Source organism: Poecilia reticulata, linkage group LG17 (assembly GCF_000633615.1).
Source record: "Poecilia reticulata strain Guanapo linkage group LG17, Guppy_female_1.0+MT, whole genome shotgun sequence".
NCBI lineage: Eukaryota > Metazoa > Chordata > Actinopteri > Cyprinodontiformes > Poeciliidae > Poecilia > Poecilia reticulata.
Window position 1 is genome coordinate 7,377,994 of NC_024347.1, and position 25,838 is coordinate 7,403,831.

Below are 25,838 nucleotides of genomic sequence, written 5' to 3' on the forward strand. Positions count from 1 at the left end.
AAGATTCAGCATTGAATCCTCTTGATGGCTCCATTATTGTATCGGCCCGTTTCCTTACAGCTCCTTCTATTTTAAAGCTTTCTGATAGTAATGGCCTTTATTTGAAGCTGGTCAGACTGGAAATGTGTAGAGAAGAAATGCATCAAGTGTTCCAGAGTCGATAATCGTACGGAGCCCTCCAGGGGACATGGGGATTTTTTTTCCTTTTGCGTTCCCTCGCAATAATCTATTCATCAGGTCGTGCAGCATAATTGAATACTGAGCCTTTCTTACGGTGGCCGCCGTAATGTCTGCTTTAATACAAGCTTATAAGGTTTTTCCATGGACTATTGAGTTATTATCGCGGGGTAATAAGTCATCTGATTGTTTCTGTTGTGTCCGTCTGAATGAGGGCTTAACAGACATAAACATGCAGTAAATAAATCCGTTTTCTGCACCAAAGAGTTAATAATAAGCACGTTTTCACTGAGGTTCTATAGGAGCCATATGAATTAAATAATTATTGATATGACGGAAGCAGCGGCTTTGACACCTGGTGGTGGGCGTGTCGATGTGGGTGTGACGTCATCACGTATGAATGGGAAGGTGACTGGCTGCTGGCTCTGTGTGTAGGAGGAAGCGGGTGAGCGAGGTGGTCAGTCCTCGCAAAGTTTGGAGCATGGTAATAAAAATGTAATAAATTGATAATTATGACAGAACAAAGAGGTTTGGAGTTGATTGATACACGGACAGATGAGATTCCCCGAGTTAACCCAGTGAGCCCCTCTAGCACCATTAGTTTGCTGTGTTCTATAATAATAAACCGTGATTATTATTAACGCTTTGGTGCAAAAAAACTGATTGAAAATCGATTCATTTACTGCATGATTATGTCTGTTAAGGCTCAGATGAAACGGCACTGAAAGCAGCCCTTTAAACCATTCAGACGAACACAACAGACACAATCAGATGACTTATTACCCCGCGATAATAACTCAATAGTCCATGGAAAAACCTTATAAGCTTGTATTAAAGCAGAAAGTACGGCGGCCACCGTAAAAATGCTTACAGTATCAGTTATGCCACATGAACTGATCAGTAGATTATTGCGAGCGAACGCAAAACCTTTTGCGAGGAAACGCAAAAGAAAAAAAAATTCCTCATGTCCCCTGGAGGGCTCCGTAATAATCGAACCCCGGACTGTGTCGAAGACTTGGGAGCTTCGGCCGCTCTATCTGTGCGGAATCCAGTAGGAAGCCTTTTCAAACACCATTCTGAAATTTTAGACCTATGTCGATCCTACACAAAAATTCCACTTAGCTGGCAGCATACGCGTTTCCCCTGGTGAAGAATTAAAGTAAAATGAAGTCAACTTAATCCATGGAATGAGTTTTACCTTATAACTCCAATATCCTTGCTTGGATTTTGAAGGATTGATTTTATAATGGCTGGTTGGTTTTTGTCTTTGCTTAGCAGTTTCGTCAGAAATAGATCTAATGTATCCAGTGAATGGCACCAAAATTGTCCTAAATATAGTCAATGAAAGGAGCAATTAATGAAATATGACATAAGAGGCCAGAAACTCAGAAGGAAATGGTGGCCTTATTTAAGATTTAAGAGCCTTGATAAGAGGCTACAAAACCCCAGAAAGAACAAATAAAAAATACAGCCAGACACTGGAGTTGTGTGGAGAAGCCCAGCTCATTTTTGGTTTTATTTATACAAACAATACAACCATTTTACTTCAGAGGGATGAAACGAGAAGAGTGTGTGGCTCCGATACCAGGGCGACCATGCTTGACCGGCTTGTAGGTGATGGAGAACTCTCCCAGGTAATGACCACACATCTCAGGCTGTGGAGAGACAGGAAATCAAGTCAGACTGGAGGGTTTCACATTAAAGCACACAACAGATTCAAACACAGGAAAGAGGAGCAGTTTCACTCTTCAGTGAACATTCAGTCGAAGATAGTAAATATGATATCAGCCATCACACCTACTAAAATCCTCAGTGCTTAACCGAGTTGGGGCTGAAGCGATTAATTGTGATGAGTTGATAACTGAAATAATCAACTCATACAGTAATTGATCAATTAACTGGAGTATACAGACAAAAAAAGACATTTGCTGAATGAACAGCAGTAATTTGGCCAGATGTGCACAGGAACATGTGCATTTTACATATAGATTTCTGAAAATATGCAGAACTGGCAGTTTTAACTTCACCTCATTCAAATTCTGTGAAAATGAAATCTATTAAGCTCCTTTGCTATCCAATTAATTAATTAAAAATAGTCAACACATCAGACCTACCCAGTAATAAGCCTAACTTTTCACATATTATTGAAGTTAAACATATTTTATTAGTTGCTAATACTAAAGGAATGCTGTCATTGGATTTTAGACAAGAACTTATATGTTTATTTAAAAAAATTAATTATTTGCATTTTCAGACATATTTCTAATATACAAAACAATATTAAGTAGTGGAACGAAAAAAAATCTGCCCCTTTTTTTCATCTGACTGTCAATGAATAATCAATAGAACTGAGTGTGACTCATGGAGCCCTTCTCCCTCACCTTGATCTCCACCTGGTTGAAAGTCTTGCCGTTGTACACCCCCACCATGGAGCCCACCATCTCAGGCAGGATCACCATGTCCCTCAGGTGGGTCTTCACCACCTCTGGTTTCTCCATTGGAGGAGCCTCCTTCTTGGCCTTGCGCAGGCGCTTGAGGAGGGACTGGTGCTTGCGGCGCAGGCCCCGGTTCAGCCTCCTCCTCTGGCGGGCGCAGTACAGCTGCATCAGCTGCTCACTGTACAAACAACACACAGTTGGAGTGAGACGCTGGCAGCAAGTACACACTGAAACGCAGGTCATGTCGGTACATGGTTATGCAGGGCGCTCATATGCAGAGACGCACCCACACAATATTAATATCTGTATCAGTGACAATGTGCCTGATTCATAAGAGAAGATTTAGTTAGTCCAATTCTATGCTTTGTGCTCTGAGTGACTTATTTATTTTACATTGGCTGTTATTCTCCTAATTGCACTGACTGAGCAAATTAAAGGTGTTTTCACATGTTTGACCGAGCATGTGAAGCATGCTGTACTGGTGCAAAATTATATTCATTTGTAGTTCAATACTTTTGTCTTTAAAAAAAAATCTGATTTTCTGTATCTAATCGGTATCAGCCGATACTAAACCTCTGGTATTGGTATCACAAGTAAAAAGAGTGGATCGCACATCCCTAGTCTGGCCTTCGATTCCTGACTCTGGACCGTAGCTGCACATTTTTTCAAATATTTCAACAGGATGATCAAGAAAATAGTTTTTATAAAAGAAAGGTCCAATTTTCAGAGTTGAAAGATCACAGCTCAAAGCGATCGGTGTGATAAGCGCCCATTATTTCCCCGTCCCAGAAAAATCTGACGTCGACCGACTAATCGGTCCAAAGTAGAGACCAGTTTGTTAGAAACTAGAAGTACTGATGACATACTGACGGTCGAGCTGACAACATATCAGTGCGGTTTGTTGTTTAAAGTTAATCAGATGAAGCACAGAGACGCAGGAAGCCATAAGAAGGAGACTAGATTCTACATGTCTGGTTCATTCAATCTCGAAGATGGAGAGACAACAGGAAGGCTGAGGTCGGTGCTGTAAAAATAAAATATTTTCCTATTGATCTTTCGACCTGTTATGGAACATGCTGGACTTAGGAATGTAACTTACAGTTAAAGATCTAGATTAGTGGTTCTCAACGTGAGCGGTACCGCCCCCCCAGGGGGTGTTCAGTGGATGGCAGGGGGCGCTGGCAGACATTTTTACAAAAGGGGGGCGCTGGGATGCCATTGGGGGGCGTTTAGTCAAAGGTAAACTTTACACCATAAATGCCCAACAATGCCAGTTTAGGCTTTGAGCAACTTGGTAAAACTGTATTGTGTAACATTAAACCATGCTTGGCTGCAACTGTATCGATGGCAGCTCTTCTTCTATTCAKTGTTTGTTAGCTTCTGTTAGCTTCTTGGCGCAGCTCCGTTCTCCTGCTACTGGTAGCTAAAATCACGATACCCTCACTGTGTATCCCTCTGAAAAATGAACCCATTTAAATAAAGAAATCCCTCCATGGGTGATGGCACGATAGAGAGCGTTCAATTTATAGCATTAACACCGGTGCTGTAAGTGGTCTGGTATGAAACGGGGGTAATAGAACAACACAGCACTTTTAAATTTCAATAATCAGAATGCAGAAATTGTTTCCATTGTTTTAAAAGGTTTATGTCAGTCTGMCTTTTCCCCATCGATACGCTTCCCGACCGCCCGGCACCTTAGGGGCTTAAAAAAACACGCGCACATTGTGCAAAACTCTTAAACAGGAGAAGCGGGACATAAAACAGAACGACGAACTTGATGTGAATTATGGCATAAAAACAGAGAATCCGACGCTGAACAGTGAAAAATCAACACATGATGTGAAACACATGATGATTAGGTGGCGCAGCAGGTGATGAGATTACTGATGATGAGCATCAATAAACTATAAATCTAGCAACAGGAAAGAAACTAAAGTGGACATAGCGAGAAACCAAGAGAGGATAAAACTAATCAAATAAAACTAAATGGAAATGAATGAAGAACAAAATGCAAGAATAAACTAAGAAACTAACGTAAATACAGAGGAATAAACTCTGTATTTAAATAAACTCTGTATTTAATAAACTCTGTATGGCAAGACCTTTCGAGCAATAATTAACATAGAGGACTGTATGGCAAGAAAAACAGACACTATTTCCAGATAAAAGGTAAAATAATATTGTTGAAATGTCATGGGTTTGTTGAGACCACATCTAGTACTGAGAATAAATATATCTTACAGACCATAACAGTAAAGAACTGATCACTTATTTATGTTTTTAATTAGATTTGATATATTTCTTMAATATTATTTTTCATGTCAGTGTTAATGTCATGAGGCTGATGACTCCATGACACTTTCAATTTGACTCATTAGGATTTGATTAAGAACCAGATTTGTTCTTTGTAATCTCTGTCCAGTAAAACTATTAATCAATAGACAGGTCTATATAAAGATATAATCCATGTTTCTGTCTCATATTTGTATGGCATTAAAAGGACCTGGAACTTTTGTTTTTCCACTGAAAGCTCTGGTTTGCACAATAAATGCCACGTGGGTGAAGTTTTATGGATGATACTCAGATGTCCCATTCTCCTGAAGGCAGCACAGAGCTGCACCACCAGAAACTGACAAACACTCAAGAGAAGAAGAGTTATGATTAATGTAGTTACAGTTCTACCCATGTTTTAATGTTGCAGAACTCAGCAAATAGTTCAAAGTTTAAACTGGCATTGCTGTACATCTTTTATCTGGTCGTTTTGTATAATATTTAACAACTAGAAAATGGCCCAAAATAAGAATATTTTTCCACTCTTATTGGCTGCTGTTAGGACTACAAATTTTAACTTGAATGTTCATTGTATTTTTTGTAGACACCTGTGAAAATAATTTCTATTCCCATGATTTTTTTGTTCTCTGGGAAATTATTTTTGATGATAAATACAGAAACAAGCATAAAAATCAAAGCATCTACAATAGTGATAGTAATATTAATGATAAAATAATAGTCAGTGCAAAGCAGCCTGCAAATTCTTTGGTGTGGGGCGGTGAGGGACCTGGATAAAGGCTAGGGGGGCGCTGGCCCAAAAAAGGTTGAGAAACACTGATCTAGATTTTGTAAGGCTTGGGTCACAACCTCCTGACCTCAGGGGGGCAGTGTCCTGCAACGTCTAGACACATATAGACTTAAAATTAAGCTGCAAAAATTACGTGCAAAACATTTTGTTGGAGAAAACATAAATATATATTTTATAGTTGTCTATCAAACCAGTTAGTTCTCCATTTCAACTTAACACATGTTGGACCAAATCCCTGATCTTTAAGATTGCGGACAAATAAAGAGCTTAACTTCACTTTCACCGTGATTACAGCGAAAAGACAATATCAACTCTTCACGGAACACTTTTGACATGAGGTGTCACTCAGCCTCACTTACTAAGACATGTCCAGCAGCTGGTCAAGGTCCACACCTCTGTAGGTGAACTTCCTGAAGGTACGCTTCTTCTTGATCTCTGCGTCCGCCTGAAACAGATCATCATCACTCTAGTGAGTGTGGCTAAACAGGTTAGCATTCATCACTGGACGGGTATTAATATCTTACAAATATATAATTATTCACCATGAAATACTAAATGGACAACTTCAAAATCCGCTTAGACAGTTTACAACACTATTTACTTTAAACTACATCCAAAAAGTGCGCTTATCTATCGGCTTAGGGGAGCAAAGTCGGGCTAGGCTAAGGCTAACCGAAAGCCCTTATGTGCAACTTTATCTGACATTTTCAGAAACAATTTTCAGCTACAACGTGAACGAAACTCTTCCCAGGTTAGACGGTGCAACCAGGCTCCCCAACTACCAACTTAAAAGCTCAGATGGGAAAGGATTTCAGTTTAACAACCACTGCTCTAGCACGGATACCTACCATCTTGCCCGATGATTCAAGGGAAAAGAACGTCCACAAGTCTCGTTTGGTGTGATATCGCGGGATTTAATGCAAGAAGTGTTTTCCGACGATTTTGTCCTCTGTGACCAGCAGGTGGAGCATTTCGACCATAAAAACTATTTCCACTGTGAATGTTTTATAAGTTATTTTCCCTCTTTTCTCTGATATAAACTGGTACCGATTGACAGAGTTCTGAATACAGACACTGTTTCTCTTCAAGTACGAGGCTGGGACTTGATGTTCACCATGGACAAGGAGCCCAAACATTCAGCCAGAGATGCAATGGAACATCCAAGTCAAAGTCCAGAAATAAATCCATTTGAGAATTAGTGGCAAAACTTGAAAACTGGTGCTAAAAGCTGCTTTCCATCTGAAGCTTGAGCCTGAGTTGTTTTGCAAAGAAGACTGAACAACAAATGTAGTCTATAGATGTTGAAATCTGGTAGAGTTCTACCCCGGATTGAACTGCAGACTATTATCAGTGGTGGTTGCACACAAAAATAATATCAATGTGTGCACAGGTGACAGGAAAATTAATATCAGCATCTCCATAAAGCTTGTCAGCAGACAGTGGTGCTGACTTTGGATTTGATAAGAAAGAGTGGACCAACAGTAGCGGATGACGTTTCTCCACAAATCATCAATGACTGTGGAAACACAACAACAAGTTGAATTCTGTGCCCGTCTTCTCTTCTCCCAGTCCCTGGAATTCCTAATGAAATGCAAAATTCACTTCTACTAATCTGAAAAGAAAAACTGAACCATTGAGCAACAATTCTTTTTTTTCTGATAGATAGATAGATAGATAGATAGATAGATAGATAGATAGATAGATAGATAGATAGATAGATAGATAGATAGATAGATAGATAGATAGATAGATNAGATAGATAGATAGATAGATAGATAGATAGATAGATAGATAGATAGATAGATAGATAGATAGATAGATAGATAGATAGATAGATAGATAGATAGAAACAGACAGACACTGTAGAAATAACCTGAATTTGGATGGATGATAAGTAAATTGACCAAAATGTATGGATTAGAGCAGTGGCCCCCAAACTGCGGGCTCCACACTTGGTCCGGCCCCCTGAACAATACCAGAGAGCATTCAGATTTTTTTTCATATATTGTATTTTCCGGTTTATATGTGGATTTTTCTTCAACCACCAGGGGGCTCTTTAGCAGGAAGTGTGTCTTGTAACAAAATGTTGGACTTTTAGGGAACTGCTTAGCTTTTATGTTATTTAATCAGTATGTCACCCAGTGACCGTTTCACTAACGGTTTCTGCCCATGTGCTTTCTGGGTAAAAATCAGTCGAGAAACGCGCGCAACCCCCAGCCCCCTCCCGCACCGTCAACAATTTCCAGCACCGCAGGTGATAATCGTGTAACACGTTGTCTGTTACAAACTGACTCCGGGCCCCCACCAGAGAAGGGAAAAGTTATGTGGCCTTCACAGGAAAAAATTTGGGGACCCCTGGATTAGAGGATAAGAAAATAGCTCAGATTAATCCAATTAGTGTTATTCCTCCTGGGCTATTTCCTGAGGTTAATGTAGACATGAGACTTCTTAAAATGAAAAACGATTGGAATTTAAATGAAATAGGAGTAAAGACTGATGTATATTTAAGAAAATCATATTATAACTACCTCAAAATGTATTCAGATGGTTCTAAAAATCTTAAAGGAAGTGTGGGAACAGGAATAAATATAGCAGAGTTTGAAATTCACATCTCCAAAAGATTATCAGATCCCCTGTTTTCACAGCAGAAATCCATCCATCCATCCATTTTCTTTCACTCTTGTCCCTCAGTGGGGTTGCTGGTGCCCATCTCCAGCTAACGTTCCGGGCGAGTCACAGCAGAAATGATGGCAGTTATATTAAGCTTACAGTGGGTAGAGGAGGTTAGAACAGACAGGGTGGTGATATGCACAGATTCTAAAGCAGTATTAGAAAGTATTCAGGGAGAAGGAAATAATAGGAAAGATTTAGTATTAGAAACTCTGCATAGTTTATTTAGATTATATAGAGGTGGCATTGATGTTTGGTTCCGCTGGGTACCATTTCATGGAGGGGTTAAAGGAAATTAAAAAGCAGATAAATGAGCAAAAAGGGCTTTAGAAATGAATAATTCCTTTTGGGAAAGGGGAAGGGAAATCATTCATTAAAAATAAATAGAAAAATGGCACACAAAAAAAGGTGGAATGAAGATAAGAAAGGGAGAACATTATATAAAGTACAAAAGTCAGTATTAATTAGAAATATTCATATTTCTTCCCTTCTGAGAGAAACTTGGATGGCTTCCTAGGTTTCATTTAAATTCAACTTCCTTATTCCTGTATAAGATTTCCCTGCAGTTTTAGTTATGCAGCTCACTGTCCTCAAAGAGTGACCACATTTTTTTTTTCTATCAACGCACACATTTGTTTAAATCAAAAGTCACTGATAACCAGACCAAATATTCCAACAGATTAGTTCAACTAAACTGTTTAGGGCAAGGCCTTGAAATGCTACTCTCTTTGTTGACATGTAACAGAGACATGTATGTGTGGTGGGATATGAAGTGCTATTAACGAGACATAGGTCATCACAGGAGGGGGGAGGGGGGCAGACAGCAGAACAGAACTGAAGGCTGACTGTATTTTCAGTTTCTGTTCTCTTGTATCACTTCAGATGTCCATTGGAGTTACAGACCTGTAATTTGCAGAAGTCCTGAGATGACTCTGCAGTTTCAGAGGCTGGCATTAACAGGAAAGATTAGTCTGGTCATGGCTGAAGGTTTTGCTAGTATACAAGTCCTCAAAAAATTTGCATATTGTGATAAAGTTCATTATTTTTCATAATGTAATGATAAAAATTAAACTGTCATATATTTTATATACATTGCACACCAACTGAAATATTTCAGGTCTTTTATTGTTTTAATACTGATGATTTTAGCATACAGCTCATGAAAACTCAAAATCCCTGTCTCAAAAAATTAGCATATTTCATCCGACCAATAAAAGAAATGTGTTTTAATACCAAAAAAGTCAACCTTCAAATAATTATGTACAGTTATGCACTCAATAATTGGTCAGGAATCCTTTTGCACAAATGACTGCTTCAGTGCGTCGTGGCATGGAGGTAATCAGCCTGTGGCTCTGCTGAGGTGTTATGGAGCCCAAGATGCTTCGATAGCCTTAAGCTCATCCAGAGTTTTGGGTCTTGCGTCTCTCAACTTTCTCTTCACAATATCCCACAGATTCTCTATGGGGTTCAGGTCAGGAGAGTTGGCAGGCCAATTGGGCACAGTAATACCATGGGTCAGTGATACCAGTGGTTTTGGCACTGTGAGCAGGTTCCAGGTTGTGCTGAAAAATGAAATCTTCATCTCCATAAAGCTTTTCAGCAGATGGAAGCATGAAGTGCTCCAAAACCTCCTGATAGCTGCTGAATTGACCCTGCCCTTGATAAAACACAGTGGACCAACACCAGCAGCTGACATGGCTCCCCAGACCATCACTGACTGTGGGTACTTGACACTTGACACTGGACTTCTGGCCTTTTGGCATTTCCTTCTCCCCAGTCTCCCTTCAGACTCTGGCACCTTGATTTCCGAATGACATGCAAAATTAGCTTTCATCCGAAAAAAGTACTTTGGACCACTGAGCAACAGTCCAGTGGTGCTTCTCTGTAGCCCAGGTCAGGCACTTCTGCCGCCGTTTCTGGTTCAAAAGTGGCTTGACCTTTGACCTGGGGAATGCAACACCTGTAGCCCATTTCCTGCACACTCCTGTGCACAGTAGCTCTGGATGTTTCTACTCCTGACTCAGTCCACTGCTTCCCCCAAGGTCTGGAATTGGCTCTTCTCCACAATCTTCCTCAGGGTCCAGTTACCTCTTTTTGTTGTGCAGCGTTTCCTGCCACACGTTTTCCTTCCCACAGACTTCCCACTGAGGTGCCTTGGTACAGCACTCTGGGAACAGCCCATTTGTTCAGAAATTTCTTTCTGTGTCTCACCCTCTTGCTTGAGGGTGTCAGTGATGGCCTTCTGGACAGCAGTCTGGTCAGCAGTCTTACCCATGTTTGCGGTTTTGAGTAATGAACCAGGCTGGGAGTTTTTAAAAGCCTCAGGAATCGTTTGCAGGTGTTTAGAGTTACTTYGTTGATTCAGATGATKAGGTTAACTGCTYGTTCAGAGAACMTTTTCATKATATGYWRATTTTTTGAGACAGGGATTTTGGGTTTTCATGAGCTGTATGACAAAATCACCAGTATTAAAACAATAAAAAACCTGAAATATTTCAGTTGGTGTGCAATGAATGTAAAATATATGACAGTTCAATTTTTATCATTACATTATGGAAAATAATGAACTTTGTCACAATATGCTAATTTTTTGAGAAGGACTTATATGATTTGAATTTAGACTTTTGAAGATTTTTTTTTCTTTTTTTTCATAACTTTTTCAATTCACTTCACATATTATGTTTTGGCCAAATTCTGATTTATGGTGGCCCCTCTTCAGACAAACTGACCACAGATTTTCAGTATGAAGTATATTGTTCATGGGTCCAAAATGTGGTATTCTGATTTTTGAGCCATTTTATCACTCTTTATCTTTAGTTGCATTGATTACTGCAGCAGTGTCTTTACAGGTCTGCCTAAAAAAATCAACCCTCCAGCCGCTGATCCAGAACGCTGCTTCTGGTGTTCTGACTAAAACCACGTAGATAGAGCAGATCACCCAGTTCTAAAGTCTGAGAGAATAGACTTTAAAATACTGCTGGTTTATAAATCACTGAACAGATTAGCAACAAAAAACATTAAAGATCTGCTTATGTTGTATCAACCTTCCTGAAAACTTACATCTTCTGGTTCTGGTCTGCTCTGCATCCCCAGAACCATAACCAAACATAGAGAAGCAGCATTCAACTTCTACGTAGCACACGTCTGGAATGAACTTCCAGAACACTGCAAAACAGCTGAAACACTGAGTTCCTTTATATCAAGGCTAAAACCCCACCTGTTTAGAGTTGCTTTTCAATCAGTAACTGGAACATTGAGCAACTTATTTGAAATGTATTTGATGATTTTGATATTTGAGAAAAAGTGTGACTGTATGATGTTTTTATGATGTAAAAAACTTCGAACTGCCTCGTTACTGAAATATCCTGTACAAATAACCTTAACATAACTGACGCGGCGCTCCATCCTGCTGAAAAACCCCAGATGACCAGCAGGTTGCGATTGGACGGTTGGGAGAAGTTGCTGCTGAGGAGCATTTGGCTAGCAGCTGAGCTCTGGGAGAGAACAGTGAGGAAGCCCGGTCCCTTGGATCAGAAGCTGTTGGGATGTTTCATTGTTGGCGTCCCACACAGTCCATGGATCTTATCAAAATGCTGTCATGCAAAAGGTCTTGACCTTGACCAAGTCAAGTGAGGCCTGTAGAGCTGTAGATGTATTTGGTGATCTCTTGGATTAATTTATATGCTTTAAACCAGGTGACTGGTTCACCTTCCCCCCCATTTGCTTATGACTTACTCTAGATCAATGGAGACTCAGAAATGGATTTTCCAGAACATTAATTAAATATGTTGAATTTCTTAAATCAGGTAATGGATTCCCTCTATGCAGACCCTCACACACATTTGCTTTGGCTTAATTACAGCTCAGTGTGTACTTTCAGAGAACTTTTTGAGTCCATATACTCACTAATTTAAATATTTCAACTATCAATTGCTTCACCCTTGGCATTTACTCCAGTTATCTAAAATGTATAGCAATCTGAAACAACCCAGAGTGACAAAGAAATTAAGGAGTATGCTTTTTCACAGACATGTACCTTTTTGTTCATCTATCCTGCAGTTAAGTGTTAAAGGAAATTAACTGATCTGGGATGAAGAAGTTTCATTAGTTTCTAGAAAAATACTCAACCTAAGACATGAAAAATAAATAACTGAAGCCTTTTAAAGTGCTGGGTTAGGAAGTTGTGCTGCAACGGGACATTCCAGTTTTTCCTGCTTTTGGGTAAAAACCTGAGTTCAGACATTACAAAAAGAAAGAAAAGGACCACAACTAATGTATACATTTTATTAAACCACTTTCACATGTTTAGTTCTCTTCTATGGACAACAATATTGCAAGCAAACAATGTTCAGACTCAGCATAAATAGCATCATAAATGATCAAACATAATGTTAGGATTGTTCGTATGTCAACCATTGTTCATGAAATATTCACTTAAACAGTCACTGAAAAACAATAAATCCAGTATTGTTGCTTGGAATGTTGGAAACTCGTGCTGCCTCTGGTCCAAAGAAAAAACAAACATTTGTCCACTTGGACTGGTTATGCAAACAAAGCAACAATTTCCTGCACTAAAGATAAGAAAGGAAGACGTTTGTAAGAATAGGAAAAAAAACAGAACTGTTCCAACAAGATTTGTACTTTAACCAACTTTCTGGTGCTAAACAATAAACCAAGTCAAACCATTGGTTTTCAAGTGGAATCACTATATATTTTTAAGTATAAAAAAAGATGAATCACAAAAATACAGTTCATCATGATATGTGTATCAATTAGAGCCAACGACAAATTCATACAATACTAAAAGGATGGGACCTGAAAAGGCAGCTCAACATCCTGTGGATATAAAAAAAAAAACGTCCGCCTGCCTCCATGCTGTCTAACATCACTTCCCTCCTTTTAATAACCTGTCCTGTCGTCATAAAGCACCTGCTCCTCTTCCGTGTATACCTGTAAGCCTTCGTCATGGTAGTCATGGAAGTATTCTCGTCCGCTGCCGGCATCATACTGATTATCGGGGACTTCTCCAGCATCGGGGCAGTACTTGGAGTCGTAGATCTGCCGTCCCAGGCCAAAGTTCTGGCCGCTCTGATTGGCTCCCTGGCTGTACCCCATCTGCAGGGACATGGTGCTGTTGTCGCACTTGTCTGTGCCCAGTTTCTGGTCATAGATGGCCCGCCTGGTCCCAGGAGCAGTCATCCCAGCCTGGGGGAAAACATGACAGAATCATTTTCCATCCAGGCTGCAGCAATTTAAAAACCAGAACACTGACAGTTGCTGCTTCAACGGAGATGCAAGACAGACGAAAAAATGAAAGTGACTAAAGTGCCTGACCAATAGGAAGTGAACATAAGCTTTTACTTCTTGCAGGTTTTTATGCAACATATTGGTGTTGAGCATTTTTAAGAGGAAGATTTCCTTTAACATTAAAAACAAGACTTAGTTTCGAGGGGGCAACATGAATATCTTGTAAAACTAAAGTTGAATACAGTACACAAGCAGTTGGTTTCATGAGTACTTGAGTATTTTATTCACACAGTTTTTTAGTTGGGCAAAATTAGCTTATATTTATATTGTTATGGATTTTATTAGGTGTGCTGATTGATCGGTTTTCCGTGAAAAAGTGTTTGATCGGTGATCGCTGATCACCGTCTCTTGTTGCGCGCGTTTCTCGATTGATTTTTACCCAGAAAGCACATGGGCAAAACCGTTAGTGAAACGGTCACTGGGTCTGACTAGTATATATTCCATTGAGGGAAAGTAACTTCAACATATAAATTCCTCATATGTTGACATAAAGGCTTGTTTTGAAGTAGGCTATAAGCTGCTACTTACTTGAATGCGGCGTTCATTACAAACACGTGTGTTCATCTGCTCTACCGCTAGCAAACATACTGATTAAATAACATAAAAGTCAAGCAGTTCCCTAAAAGTCCAACAGACACCCACAGTTTACAGGACACACTGCCTGCTAAAGAGCCCCCTGGTGGTTGAAGAAAAATACACATATAAACCGGAAAATACAATATATGAAAAAAAATCTGAATGCTCTCTGGTATTGTTCGGGGGGCCGGACCAAGTGTGGAGGCGGGCCGGATCCGGCCCATGGGCCGTGGCTTGGGGACCACTGATTTAGAGAGACCAATTAACCTGACAGTCATGTTTTTGGACTGTGGGAGGAAGCGGAAATCCCCAGAGAGAACCCACGCATGCACAGGGAGAACATGCAAACTCCATGCAGGAAGACCCCGGGTCAGGAATCGAACCCAGAACCTTCTTGCTGCAAGGCAACAGCTCTACCAACCGCGCCACTGTGCAGCCCCCATGAAAGATAATCACTGAAAAAAATAAAAATAAAAATAAAAAAATAAAAATCGATGTCTCCTCACTGTGTTCTGCAGAATTACTCCACTCAGTCAGAAAAAACCAGTCATAACCAGCATTAATCAGCTAGGCGCTCTCCGGAAGTTTTGATTCACTAGCTCAGTATTTTTAATTTTGACGCAACCTGCATTTGACTTTGAATAAATATGTATTTTTCTTGACATTATTTTAGGCAGGCAGTGTTAGATTTATTTCACTCATGTATAATTTAAGCTGTTGAGAACCTTACTGTTAAATATTGTTATACTGATAGCAGGTTTTTCAGTTGTCCTTTTGACTGAATAGCTGCTGTACTGTGCCTGCAAGTATTTTGTAATTTATTTCTAAATTAGGTGCATTTATTGCCAGATCATTTTTCCATTTTGCCAGCTCATATAGCAGCATTTATACCTAAAGCAAAAAATTAACAGCCAGTCCAGGTCATCGGCAGAGATCAGTGATCGGCAAAGATCGGCCTCATGGATGATCGTATTGGAATCAGCAGCAAAAAACCTGATCGGAGCATCCCTAGATTTGATGTTTTCTGTGACAACGTATTGTCTGACTTATTTTTATACAGATATATTTTTCATTCTGGTGGCTGTTTAAGGAAAATGAAAAAAAAAAATTAGTTTTGAAGTTACATGTTTGTTTGGCCAAATCCAATTAGAAAAAAAAAGCTGAAAATGTGGAGTATGATCATATTTTTAGGTAATACCGACCCCTCTTCTCTATGCTCACTTCCCCTGAAGCCCAAGAGCAGTGGCATAATGAGGCAGTGATGCAGTACCTGACTCGCTCCCTTGTTGGTTCCCATCTGCAAGCTGATGGTGGTGTTGTCCATGGGGGGCTGGATCTGAACCTTTGGGTCATATAAATGCCTCCTGGTGCCATATGCATTCATCCCAGCCTGGCTGGCACACTTGTTGGTCCCCATCTGCAGACGGGAAGGGCAGAAGACAGGAGCTAAAGCAGACAGGATGGGCTGGATTATGGCAGTATTCGAAGTGTGGAGAAATGTGATGCTTGTTTATCCACTAATCCAGTGTTTAACACACCCAATTTAAATGATTACAGTTCAGAAAAAGCTTGTTAATCAGCCATCAATTTAAATCAAGTGTGCTGAAACAGGGAAAGACCTAAAACAAGCAGGTCAGTGTGCCTTGAGGACCAGGGCTGAGAAACACTTCACTAATCCATTAATGCATGATTCAAGTTTCAGTCAGCTGTTGTTACAACACCGCACCTAAGCATGCTGAAAACATAAGTTGTAGATCAAGTTTTTGCAGTGTCACTTGAACTTGTCACTTGACAAGTTCAAGTAACAAGTTCCAAGTTGCAAGTTCCTTAGCAACGAGGCAATAAACCAAAGCATTACCAGAACGAGTAAAGCAGCTACTGAAACAGGCTGTTTATGAAGTCAGGAGCTATTCTCTTTTCACACTGTGCAGCAAGAGATGAGGGCATGTCAACTCAAACATTCTCTACAAAAATCTCAAGAGAAAATCTAAACCCAGATGCAGGTTGCTTTCCAAAGACAGTAACAGTCACTGCATACCAATATGCATTCAGTCATGGGAAACACCAACTCTAAATAAGGGGAGGTGCTACTAACTAATACACACCTGTAAGCCGATGACACACTGTCCAGCCTTCAGCTTTTCCTCGTCAAACATCCGCTCCTGTTTGTCTGCATACTTGATGCCGATGTCCACCCGGGACTGGCAGCCCTTGGTCTTAGCCTGGCAGAGGACAAAAAAAAAGTTCAAGGAGTTCTTACATTCATACTAAAGCAGAGGGGAAAACAAAGTAAAAAAACAACAACAAAAAAAACAAACAAACGAGACGCATTAAAGCCAGAACAGAGACACCCAAAATTACTGCCATATTCTCCAATTACTACAATGCTGACATCTGAACTCCAACATCCATTATAAAAACATCTTTAAAGCTGAAAATAATTCTACTTTACTGTAAAATGGTTTATCTTGTACTTGTGTTTAACCAAGTTGATTACGACTAATGGGATTGCAGCAAGTTTCATTTTACACCATTATGATATAGATTTAAGACATCTATGAATTACAAAAACCAACATGTACTCATTTAGTAACTTATGTTAAATATACGTGTTGGTGTTTTATTTGTTTGAGCATGAGAGTCAATTGCTGTTGTAATGAATATTAATCCTCTATGCCTATGCAAAAATTGCCTAATTTTTGCATAGGCAATTTTTGCCTATGCAAAAATTGCATAGGCTAATTTTTGCATAGGCAAAAATTAGCCTATGCAATATGTCAAGCTTTTCACAATTCTGTAATCACAAAAAGTCATGCAAAACAAACAAAAAAACAAAACAGATTTCCAAATTTTTTAAAGAAAAATTACAAGAAAAAAAGAATAGCACTGAAATAGAGAGCTGTGGGCCACTGCAACTATACATGCTGCCATAGCACCACAGGGATGGGAAAAATAACACAAAGCCATTTGCACTCTTCTTGCTTTCAGTGTCAGCTGCGCCACACAGACTTGTTGCCATAGCAATTGACTGTATATTTCTTTGCAATTAATCCCAATAGATTAATTGCATTGTTGTGAAACATTTCCCACACAAAGAACAGAACATTCAATCTGTTGCAGTATTGTGTTTTCAGGCATGATGTTTATTTAACTATTATTAATAAGTGATCATCTGAAGACAGCGGCAACTTGTTAGCTACCGTATTTTCCGCACTATAAGGCACACCTAAAAACCTTAAATTTCCTCAAAAGCCGACATTATAATCCGGTGCGCCTCATACACTCCTGGTCAAAATCGTAAGACCAGTCAAAAAATTGAAAGAATTTGCATTTTGCACTATTGGATCTTAAGAAGGTTCTAAGTAGAGCTTCACAATGTTAAAGGAAAAAAATCAGTGCAAGAAACAAGAACGTTTGAGCAGGGAATTTTCTGAAAACTGCATTTACACTCAAGCATGTTTTTTTCAGCTGATCAAAAGTTTAAAACCATAGTCTTTAAAAGCCAAAAGCTGTGCAAAAATCTGGATTCCATATCATTTTCTGTCAAGTCTTTACACTGTCAAGACCTCCTGATAGCAAAAGCAAAAAAGCTCACTGACTTTGAACGTGGTAGGATTGTTGAGCTGCATAAGCAAGGCCTCCCACAACGTGCCATCGATGCTGAGGTTGGAGGCAGTAAGACAGTCATTTTGCATTTTTTAAATGATCCTGAGGGTTATGGAACAAAAAAGTCAAGTGGTAGACCCAAAAAAATTTCACCAGCTCTGAGCCGCAGGATCCAATTGGCTGTCTGTCAAGACATGGGACGATCCTTTACCCAAATTAAGGCCATTACTGGTGCTGACTGCAGCCCAATAACCATCAGACGACATCTGCGAGAGAAGGGCTTCAGAAACAAAAAAAAGTCTTCAAAGGCCACGTCTTCTTCAACACCACAAAATTGCCCGTTTAGTGCACCAAACATGGGAAAGGTGGAAGAAAGTTGTCTTCTCTGATGAGAAATTTTTTTTTTACCTTGATGGTCCTGGTGGCTTCCAACATTACTGGCATGACAAAGAGATCCCACCTGAGATGTTTTCTACGCGGCACAGTGGTGGGGGCGCCATCATGATTTGGGGTGCGTTTTCCTTCAATGGAACAATTGAGCTTCAGGTTGTGCAGGGGGTCAAACAGCAGCTGGCTATGTGGAGATGTTGCAGCGGGCATCCCTCATGACTGAGTGCCCTCCTCTGTGTGGTAATGATTGGGTTTTTCAACAAGACAATGCTGCAGTTCCCAATGCCCATCTAACAAAGGAGTTCTTCCAAGAGAATAACATTACTTTTTTGGACCATCCTGCCTGTTCCCCGGACCTGAACCCAATTGAGAACATTTAGGGATGGATGGTAATGGACACCAGTTTCAGACAGTGGAAGCCCTTCGTGAAGCCATCTTCAACACTTGGAGCAACGTTCCCATTAGCCTCCTGGAAACACTGGCATGAAGCCTAAACGATTGTTTGAAGTCATCAACAAGAATGGTGGAGCTACTCATTACTGAGTCCTTTTTTTTGACACTTTTATTTCTGTTTTGGGGGTTTTCAGATTTTTTTGAGCTATGGTCTTAAACTTTTGATCGGCTGAAAAACTCATGTTTGAGTGTAAATGTAGTTTTCAATTAATTCCCTGCTCAAATGTTTTTGACTCTTCCACCGATTTCTTCTTTTAACATTGTGAAGCTCTACTTAGAACCTTCTTAAGATCCAATAGTGCAAAATGTAAATTCTTGCAGTTTTTCAACTGGTCTTAAGATTTTGATCAGTAGTGTATATGGACCAATATTGAGTGACAACAGGTCTAGCAACTACGGTAAGCAGCCGCCGACTTCATTTTCACCCGTAGAAGAAGAAGCACGCGGTGCATGCTGGGATAGTTGTCAACAAAATGGTTTGTTAATAAAGTTTGACTGACCTATCTACCCATAGACATTAATATGTAGACACCTCATAGAGCGCCGAGTCGTACGTAACAGCGTCCACCATCTTCTATGTGGCCTATCTACCTACCGACCTGATAATCAGGTCATCTACAGGTCACTTTAGTACCATGTTCTCCACGTACATGCTGTGCGCGAACGGAGAAGGGTGACCATCGTCCGGCCACGCACTGGCCCAGTCGCGGAAGGCTCTCCTTGCCGACCAGAGTCGGACTGTTTTGTTGACATTCTTTATGTCAACAAAGTGGCTTTAGATATTCATCCGGGGTGCTTCGACTAGGGTTAGGGACCAGCCCCTATACATTTAAAGCCGGGGGGACAGGGGAAGAGAAACCGGGACTGCGGCGGCAGCGTGTCGGTTGGTCTGTGTTACCCAGAAAGCAGTTGGGCACAATATCCCAACACCGTGAGTGAAACAATGACTGGGGCAGCCTACTATATAAAGTACTCGGGGACTTTTCTTTATTATTACACATCCACATTTGTAGAGAAGGGAACAAATCATGTTCAATACGGAACAGGTGGAAACCGTAACCATAGCGTCTATTCTATGCGCCTTATATATGAAAAAAGTTTTAAAATGGGCCATATATTGAAGGTGCGCCTTATAATGCGGAAAATACGATAATTTAAACACCAGCTCTGCTGATGATCTGTCAGTTAGCTTGTGGGTTGCCTTTTTTCCCCCTGAAACAAAACACACTGAATTCTGCAGTACAGCTACATGTTAAGGTTGTCAAAGTCAAGCTAGCATAACTGAGGGGGGTGGGGTGGAGTTTGCCATTGTGACATCACATTGCAATGTGTCTGTACAGTCAGCATCATATTGGTTACTAACAGGATTAAGCCAACCATTTGCTTAATCATGTCATTGTCCTTAATCTGTTTAAATCAGTTTTTCTCAACCTTTTTTGGCCCAGCGCCCCTGTCGCCTTTATCCAGGTCCCTCACCGCCCCACACCAAAAAATTTGCAGGCTACTTTGCACTGACTATTATTTTATCATTAATATTACTATCACTATTGTAGATGTTTTGATTTTTATGCTTGTTTCTGTATTTATCATCAAAAATTATTTCCCAGAGAACAAAAAAGCCAGGCGAATAGAAATTATTTTCACAGGCGTCTACGAAAAATGCAACAAACAAAATTTGTATGTCTAACAGCAGCCAGTCAGAGTGGAAAAAATATTCTTATTCTTTGCCATTTTCTAGGTGTTAAATATTACACAAATGAGCAGATAAAAGATGTACAGCAATCCCAGTTTAAACTTTGAACTATTTGCAAACGACTGAGCTCTGCAACATTAAAACATGGATAGAACTGTAACTACATTAATCATAACTCTTCTTCTCTTGAGTGTTTGTCAGTTTCTGGTGGTGCACCACTGTGCTGCCTTCAGGAGAATGGGACATCAGAGTATTATCCATAAAACTTCACCCACGTGGCATTTATTGTGCAAACCAGAGCTTTCAGTGGAAAAATAAAAGTTCCAGATCCTTTTAATGTCATACAAATATGAGACAGAAACATGGATTATATCTTTATATAGACCTGTCTATTGATTAATGGTTTTACTGGACAGAAATTACAAAGAACAAATCTTATTCTTAATCAAATCCTACTGAGTCAAATTGAAAGTGTCATGGAGTCATCAGCCTCATAACATTAACACTGACATGAAAAATAATATTTAAGAAATATATCAAATCTAATTAAAAACATAAATAAGTGATCAGTTCTTTACTGTTATGGTCTGTAAAATATATTTATTCTCAGTACTAGATGTGGTCTCAACAAACCCATGACATTTCAACAATATTATTTTACCTTTTATCTGGAAATAGTGTCTGTTTATTCTTGCCATTCTGTCCTTTGTATTAATTATTGCTCGAAAGGTCTTGCCATACCAGTTTATTCCTCTGTATTTACGTTAGTTTCTTAGTTTATTCTTGCATTTTGTTCTTCATTCATTTCCATTTAGTTTTATTTGATTAGTTTTATCCTCTCTTGGTTTATGGCTATGTCCACTTTAGTTGCTTTCCTGTTGCTAGATTTATTTTATAGTTTATTGATGCTAATCATCAGTAATCTCATCACCTGCTGCGCCGCCTGATCATCATGATGTGTTTCACATCATGTGATTTTTTTCACTGTTCAGCGTCGGATTCTCTGTTTTTATGCCTTTATTCACATCTAGTTCGTCGCTCTGTTTTATGTCCCGCTTCTCCTGTTTCAGAGTTTAGCGCAATGTGCGCCTCGGTTTTTTTTTTTTAAGCCCCTAAGGTGCAGGGCGGGAAGCGTATCGATGGGGAAAAGGCAGACTGACATAACCCTTTTAAAACGATGGAAATTTTTTTTTCATTCTGATTATTGAAATTTAAAAGTGCTGTGTTGTTCCATCACCCCCGTTTCATACCGGACCACTTACAGCACCGGTGTTAACGCTATAAAATGAACGCTCTATTGTGGTATCACCCATGGAGGGATTTCTTTATTTCTTTATTTAAATTGGTTCATTTTTCAGAGGGATACACAGTGAGGGTATCGTGATTTTAGCTACCAGTAGCAGGAGAACGGAGCTGCGCCAAGAAGCTAACAGAAGCTACAAACACTGAATAGAAGAAGAGCTGCCATCGATACAGTTGCAGCCAAGCATGRTTTAATGTTACACAATACAGTTTTACCAAGTTGCTCAAAGTCTAAACTGGCATTGTTGTGCATTTAAGGTGTAAAGTTTACCTTCGACCAAACGCCCCCCAAAGGCATCCCAGCGCCCCCCTTTTGTAAAAATGTCTGCCAGCGCCCCCTGCCATCCACTGAACACCCCCTGGGGGGCGGTACTGCCCACGTTGAGAACCGCTAGTTTAAATAAAGGCTCTTCTTAATGACCAGATGGCTCAACAATGTATTCATTTTAATTCCCTAAACCAAAGAAAGTTTATAAGTCTTTTTTTCCTTTCACTGGTTTGTGGAAAAGGCTGAATGTTGGGCAATAAAGCAGCCCCAACAGGTGGGTTTGCTCCACCATCTTTACTTTTGGCACAGCAATTCCTCAGCTAGAACTGAAAATTTAAAGTAACATAAACTCAAATTTAAAAGAAGTAAAAAATCTAAATCTGGACACACAAGTCTTTTTATAGACTTGAAATTTAGATGCCTACATTCGATGAGTCGGTCTCAGGGGTTCGGCGGAGCCTCTGCCTGAGGTAAAGACACATTTGTGTAAAGTCGTGATGACGCGCCCCGCTTTGCCATCACTTGKTGCAGAGGATCACGTTACATTGTTTAGCCAATCAATGCTGCAGAGGAGCACTGATTGAATGAGTTCCACTTTCTGCATGGATTTGAACTTGTGTCTTTAATTACTTCAGCAAAGCTCACAGTTTTTACTAAAATCTGTAGCCTTCAGTGTACTTCTAAATCTGCACCATAATTGCATCTTTTCAGACTTGCTACTGCCTCTAGTGGCGTGGGGGTGGTAACACAATTAATATTACATTACTAAATCAGAATACCGTAAAGTCTCATTTATTATTAATTTTTCATTCTCTTAAGAATGTCGAGCTAATTAAATGACCTAAACAAGACCTTAAAGTGGTTCAAGTTTCTCTTGATGGCCAACCTGTTGAAACTGTGGCAAATTTTAAATAACTTTGGCCGTTTCCTGGACAGTCAGCTCAACTTTGCTGAAAATACTGACTATATTTTGAAGAATTGTTCTCAGAGACTCTACCTTTTAAGAAGACTTAGTGATCTTCTTAAAGTGACCCAACTATACTCATTGGGTCATCCATATGTTTTGAATTTGGAAAAAAAAAAAAAAAAATCATTTTATTTATCACAAAATAAGGTTCAGTGAATGCGCATATAATCTGATGGGTTTGGTACCTCAAAAAAGGTTAAGAACCACTGCTTTAGATCCAGCACTAAACTAAAGCATGGACTGAAACTAAACAGGACCTCTTGTAAGACATAATGGGTGTAGAAGGCGTTTGTGAAGGTTAGTTGAGGACTCACCATGCTGGCGAGGGCGAGCAGCGTCGTCTGGACCTGCGTCATGTTGCCGTTCTCAAACAGGTCATTGGCTTCAAAGATATCATGAGGCTTCAGGCCGTATTTTGTGATGGCTTTGATGAAGTTGGTCAGGTTCTCCAACTAGGACCACACCAAATCCAATGTTTATTCAAGATTTCCACTTTTTGTATGAGTTCTTTACTTTAACAAAACGCTCAGACAGAAAGCCAGTTCTGCAACTAATCAGCAGGAAGCCATCATGACGAGGCATGACTTGGAGCACTGTTAATGGTCTTGTCTGTAGCTGTGTAACAAACAGCCTTCTGTTCTGTAAAGGAGCCACTCCTTGCAGTGGTTCAGAAGAAAAGCAGATTAATTGCCAGCCAACTCACCTGATGCCAGTTCAGAGCTGATTGGTTGATCTTTTTCACAGAGCCTGGCTGCAGTTTGTTGATTAGGCTGGAGAAAAGAGAAGGAAGTTATCAAGTAAAAAAAAAGACAATCACGACTCCTGAGGCTCGGCATGGTGAACTCCTGGGAGCGCCACTTACTCGCACAGGATGACTCCATTTTTCAGGCCTTTTTGGAAGTCTGGTCCAATGGGACAGCCGGTGATGTCCTCGATCCAGATCCTGAGCTCCTCTTCTTTCTGAGGGTCATACTTCTGTGCAATCTGGCCAGGCAAAGGTCAGAGGTCAAATATGCGTTCAGACAGTTCCAGATTTTCAAACAGTAAATGCAGTTTTGTATTTATAAGCAGATTAAAAGCATTCATTTCCACTAGTGATACACCGATTGCAGTTTTATGGCCAATCATTAATCTTAAAAAAAAAAAAAAAAACTGACGATTTTGTCCGATATCAATTTTCTCTAAAAAGTCACTGAAACAGCAAAAGATCCCCAAGGCAACCATGAAGTGATTGTTAACCGCACACGTGCAGACGGAACCTCAAATGGCCCTCTGTCACTGCAGAGCAAAAGATGACAGTGGCCGATTTTCAGATTGGATACAATCAGTTTTTCTTGTAAATATTGGTCGATCTCTCAAAATGAAGAAAATCAGGCCAAGTTTATGAGTGCACCCCTAATTTCCACCATGATCTCCTCCTCGCTTGATGGAATCACTCATTAGATGCTAATGTGTATTTAATAAGTCTGCAGGGGCTGAAGATCGGTATTTGTATTATTTTCTCAAGAGTAAATTGCTATTGTGTTTGTTTTATTCAGTTTTTATGTTCTGAATTTTTTATAAATTCATCAGCTGGAGGAACCCACTTGTGTCTGAATGTGCTTTGAGGGAATTACAGCATCATTTTATGGCAAAGTAACTATATTAACTTCAGTTATAAAATGCTGTATATATAAAATGAAAAATATTTATATTGTAATTCATAGCCTTGCAGTTGGGCCACTGTCTCTTTAAAAACTTCTCTTAAACAGGAAGTCATCACGACATGGTTCCTCTGTTAACTCTTTAACAACATTTTTACCAGTTTTGTACTGGTAAGTAGTTGTAAAAACCAGCTCTTTGTTCTACACTTTGCTTCATCCAGAGAGTCTGGACTCTCGGTCTGCAGGAGGAGCTGCACCTTGAAGGTGGGGCTAGGTCCAACCAGGCATTTTTGCCCAGCTGCCATGGAGATTAAAGCATTTCTCAAACATTCATGAAAGAATCACAGAAACACTCATATTTTTGATGAGACAACAATATAACACAATGTAAAGCTCAAAAAAGTGTATTTTACATAATACTGCCCCTTTAAGACATCTGCCTCATTGCTCACAGCAGTGACCATAGAGGGGTTTGTCACATAAATAAAGGAAAACGCAACACACTGATTTCCTGTTTGCTAAGCTGCTCCGTTTTCCTGAGAACCACAGAGAGCCAAGTTGCTAAAAACGGGGCGGGAGTGTGAGTGGTTACTGATTTCTAAGATTTTTATTTGTCACTGAGACAGTAAGCAGAACAGCAGCCAGTGTTTGGCCTGCAGGAAGACAACTGTGGTCACATAAACAGTGGTTGGGTTTGCAGTGACAGGAGCAGTGGAACAGGGGAGACAAAGAGTGAAACAGATCAACAACTCTGCTCCCCCAGTGAAGGTGTTGAATGGTGTGTGTGTGTGTGTGTGCATGCGCACAGACTCTCCAGGCCCAACAACACCACAAAAGAGCTCACAGCTGGCTGCACTCTAAGGAACAGCTACTTTCTAATTAAACTCCCTTCCTTCAGATAGCCACCTATTAAAGACAACAGTGGCCAGCTGGATTGCCCACAAAGAATCTGGAAGATGTAATTTACAGTGACAAGCTGAGCACTAGGAATTTAGCCCTCAGCGCTAGAGTAAAAAAAAAAAAAGCTCAATGAAGCAACAAGAAGCAGGACTCGGCGTGCTGATCCAGGGAGAGAACACGTCCTGCACCAATAAGCAAAAAGGTTACTGTAGCTAACAGACTAAACTTCTCACAGAACAACTCATATGTATGTTTAACCTTCCTATGGTGTTAGGGTCCCTACGGACCCGTTTTGAGTTTTAGCATGCATAAAAGTACTTCATACATTTGTTTTTTGCGTTGAAACTTTTTGACTTTGTCAGGGACTTC

General features: G+C 40.0%; 2 protein-coding genes across 2 annotated transcripts in view; both read right to left on the reverse strand.

The window, feature by feature from the left end:
* Nucleotides 1-1,664: 1,664 nt before the first annotated feature.
* On the reverse strand, nucleotides 1,665-6,572 carry rps15 (ribosomal protein S15). Its single transcript, NM_001297462.1, has 4 exons — nucleotides 6,543-6,572; nucleotides 6,054-6,139; nucleotides 2,559-2,793; nucleotides 1,665-1,832 (listed from the first exon to the last, which is right to left on the reverse strand). Exons 1-4 carry the CDS (start codon nucleotides 6,543-6,545, stop codon nucleotides 1,719-1,721), a joined length of 438 nt encoding a protein of 145 aa, NP_001284391.1. The 5' UTR covers nucleotides 6,546-6,572; the 3' UTR covers nucleotides 1,665-1,718.
* A 6,062-nt stretch (nucleotides 6,573-12,634) lies between these two features.
* Nucleotides 12,635-25,838, reverse strand: part of cnn2 (calponin 2) — a 19,788-nt gene continuing 6,584 nt past the window's right edge. Inside the window, exons 2-7 of the mRNA XM_008433441.2 lie at nucleotides 23,789-23,910; nucleotides 23,630-23,696; nucleotides 23,241-23,378; nucleotides 16,353-16,469; nucleotides 15,518-15,664; nucleotides 12,635-13,569 (exon numbers count right to left, since the gene is read on the reverse strand). Of these exons, the coding sequence (XP_008431663.1) occupies nucleotides 13,264-13,569; nucleotides 15,518-15,664; nucleotides 16,353-16,469; nucleotides 23,241-23,378; nucleotides 23,630-23,696; nucleotides 23,789-23,910 (897 nt within the window). The 3' untranslated portion in view covers nucleotides 12,635-13,263. The remainder of the gene's footprint in view (nucleotides 13,570-15,517; nucleotides 15,665-16,352; nucleotides 16,470-23,240; nucleotides 23,379-23,629; nucleotides 23,697-23,788; nucleotides 23,911-25,838) is intronic.

What these genes read in the sequence shown, in the direction of transcription:
- rps15 (NM_001297462.1), bottom strand. An exon ending in CAGCTGCTGGACATGTCTTA is followed by an intron (nt 2,794 to 6,053) that starts GTAAGTGAGGCT and finishes TTGTTTGTACAG; the next exon opens with TGAGCAGCTGATGCAGCTGT. An exon ending in TCAACCAGGTGGAGATCAAG is followed by an intron (nt 1,833 to 2,558) that starts GTGAGGGAGAAG and finishes GTCTCTCCACAG; the next exon opens with CCTGAGATGTGTGGTCATTA.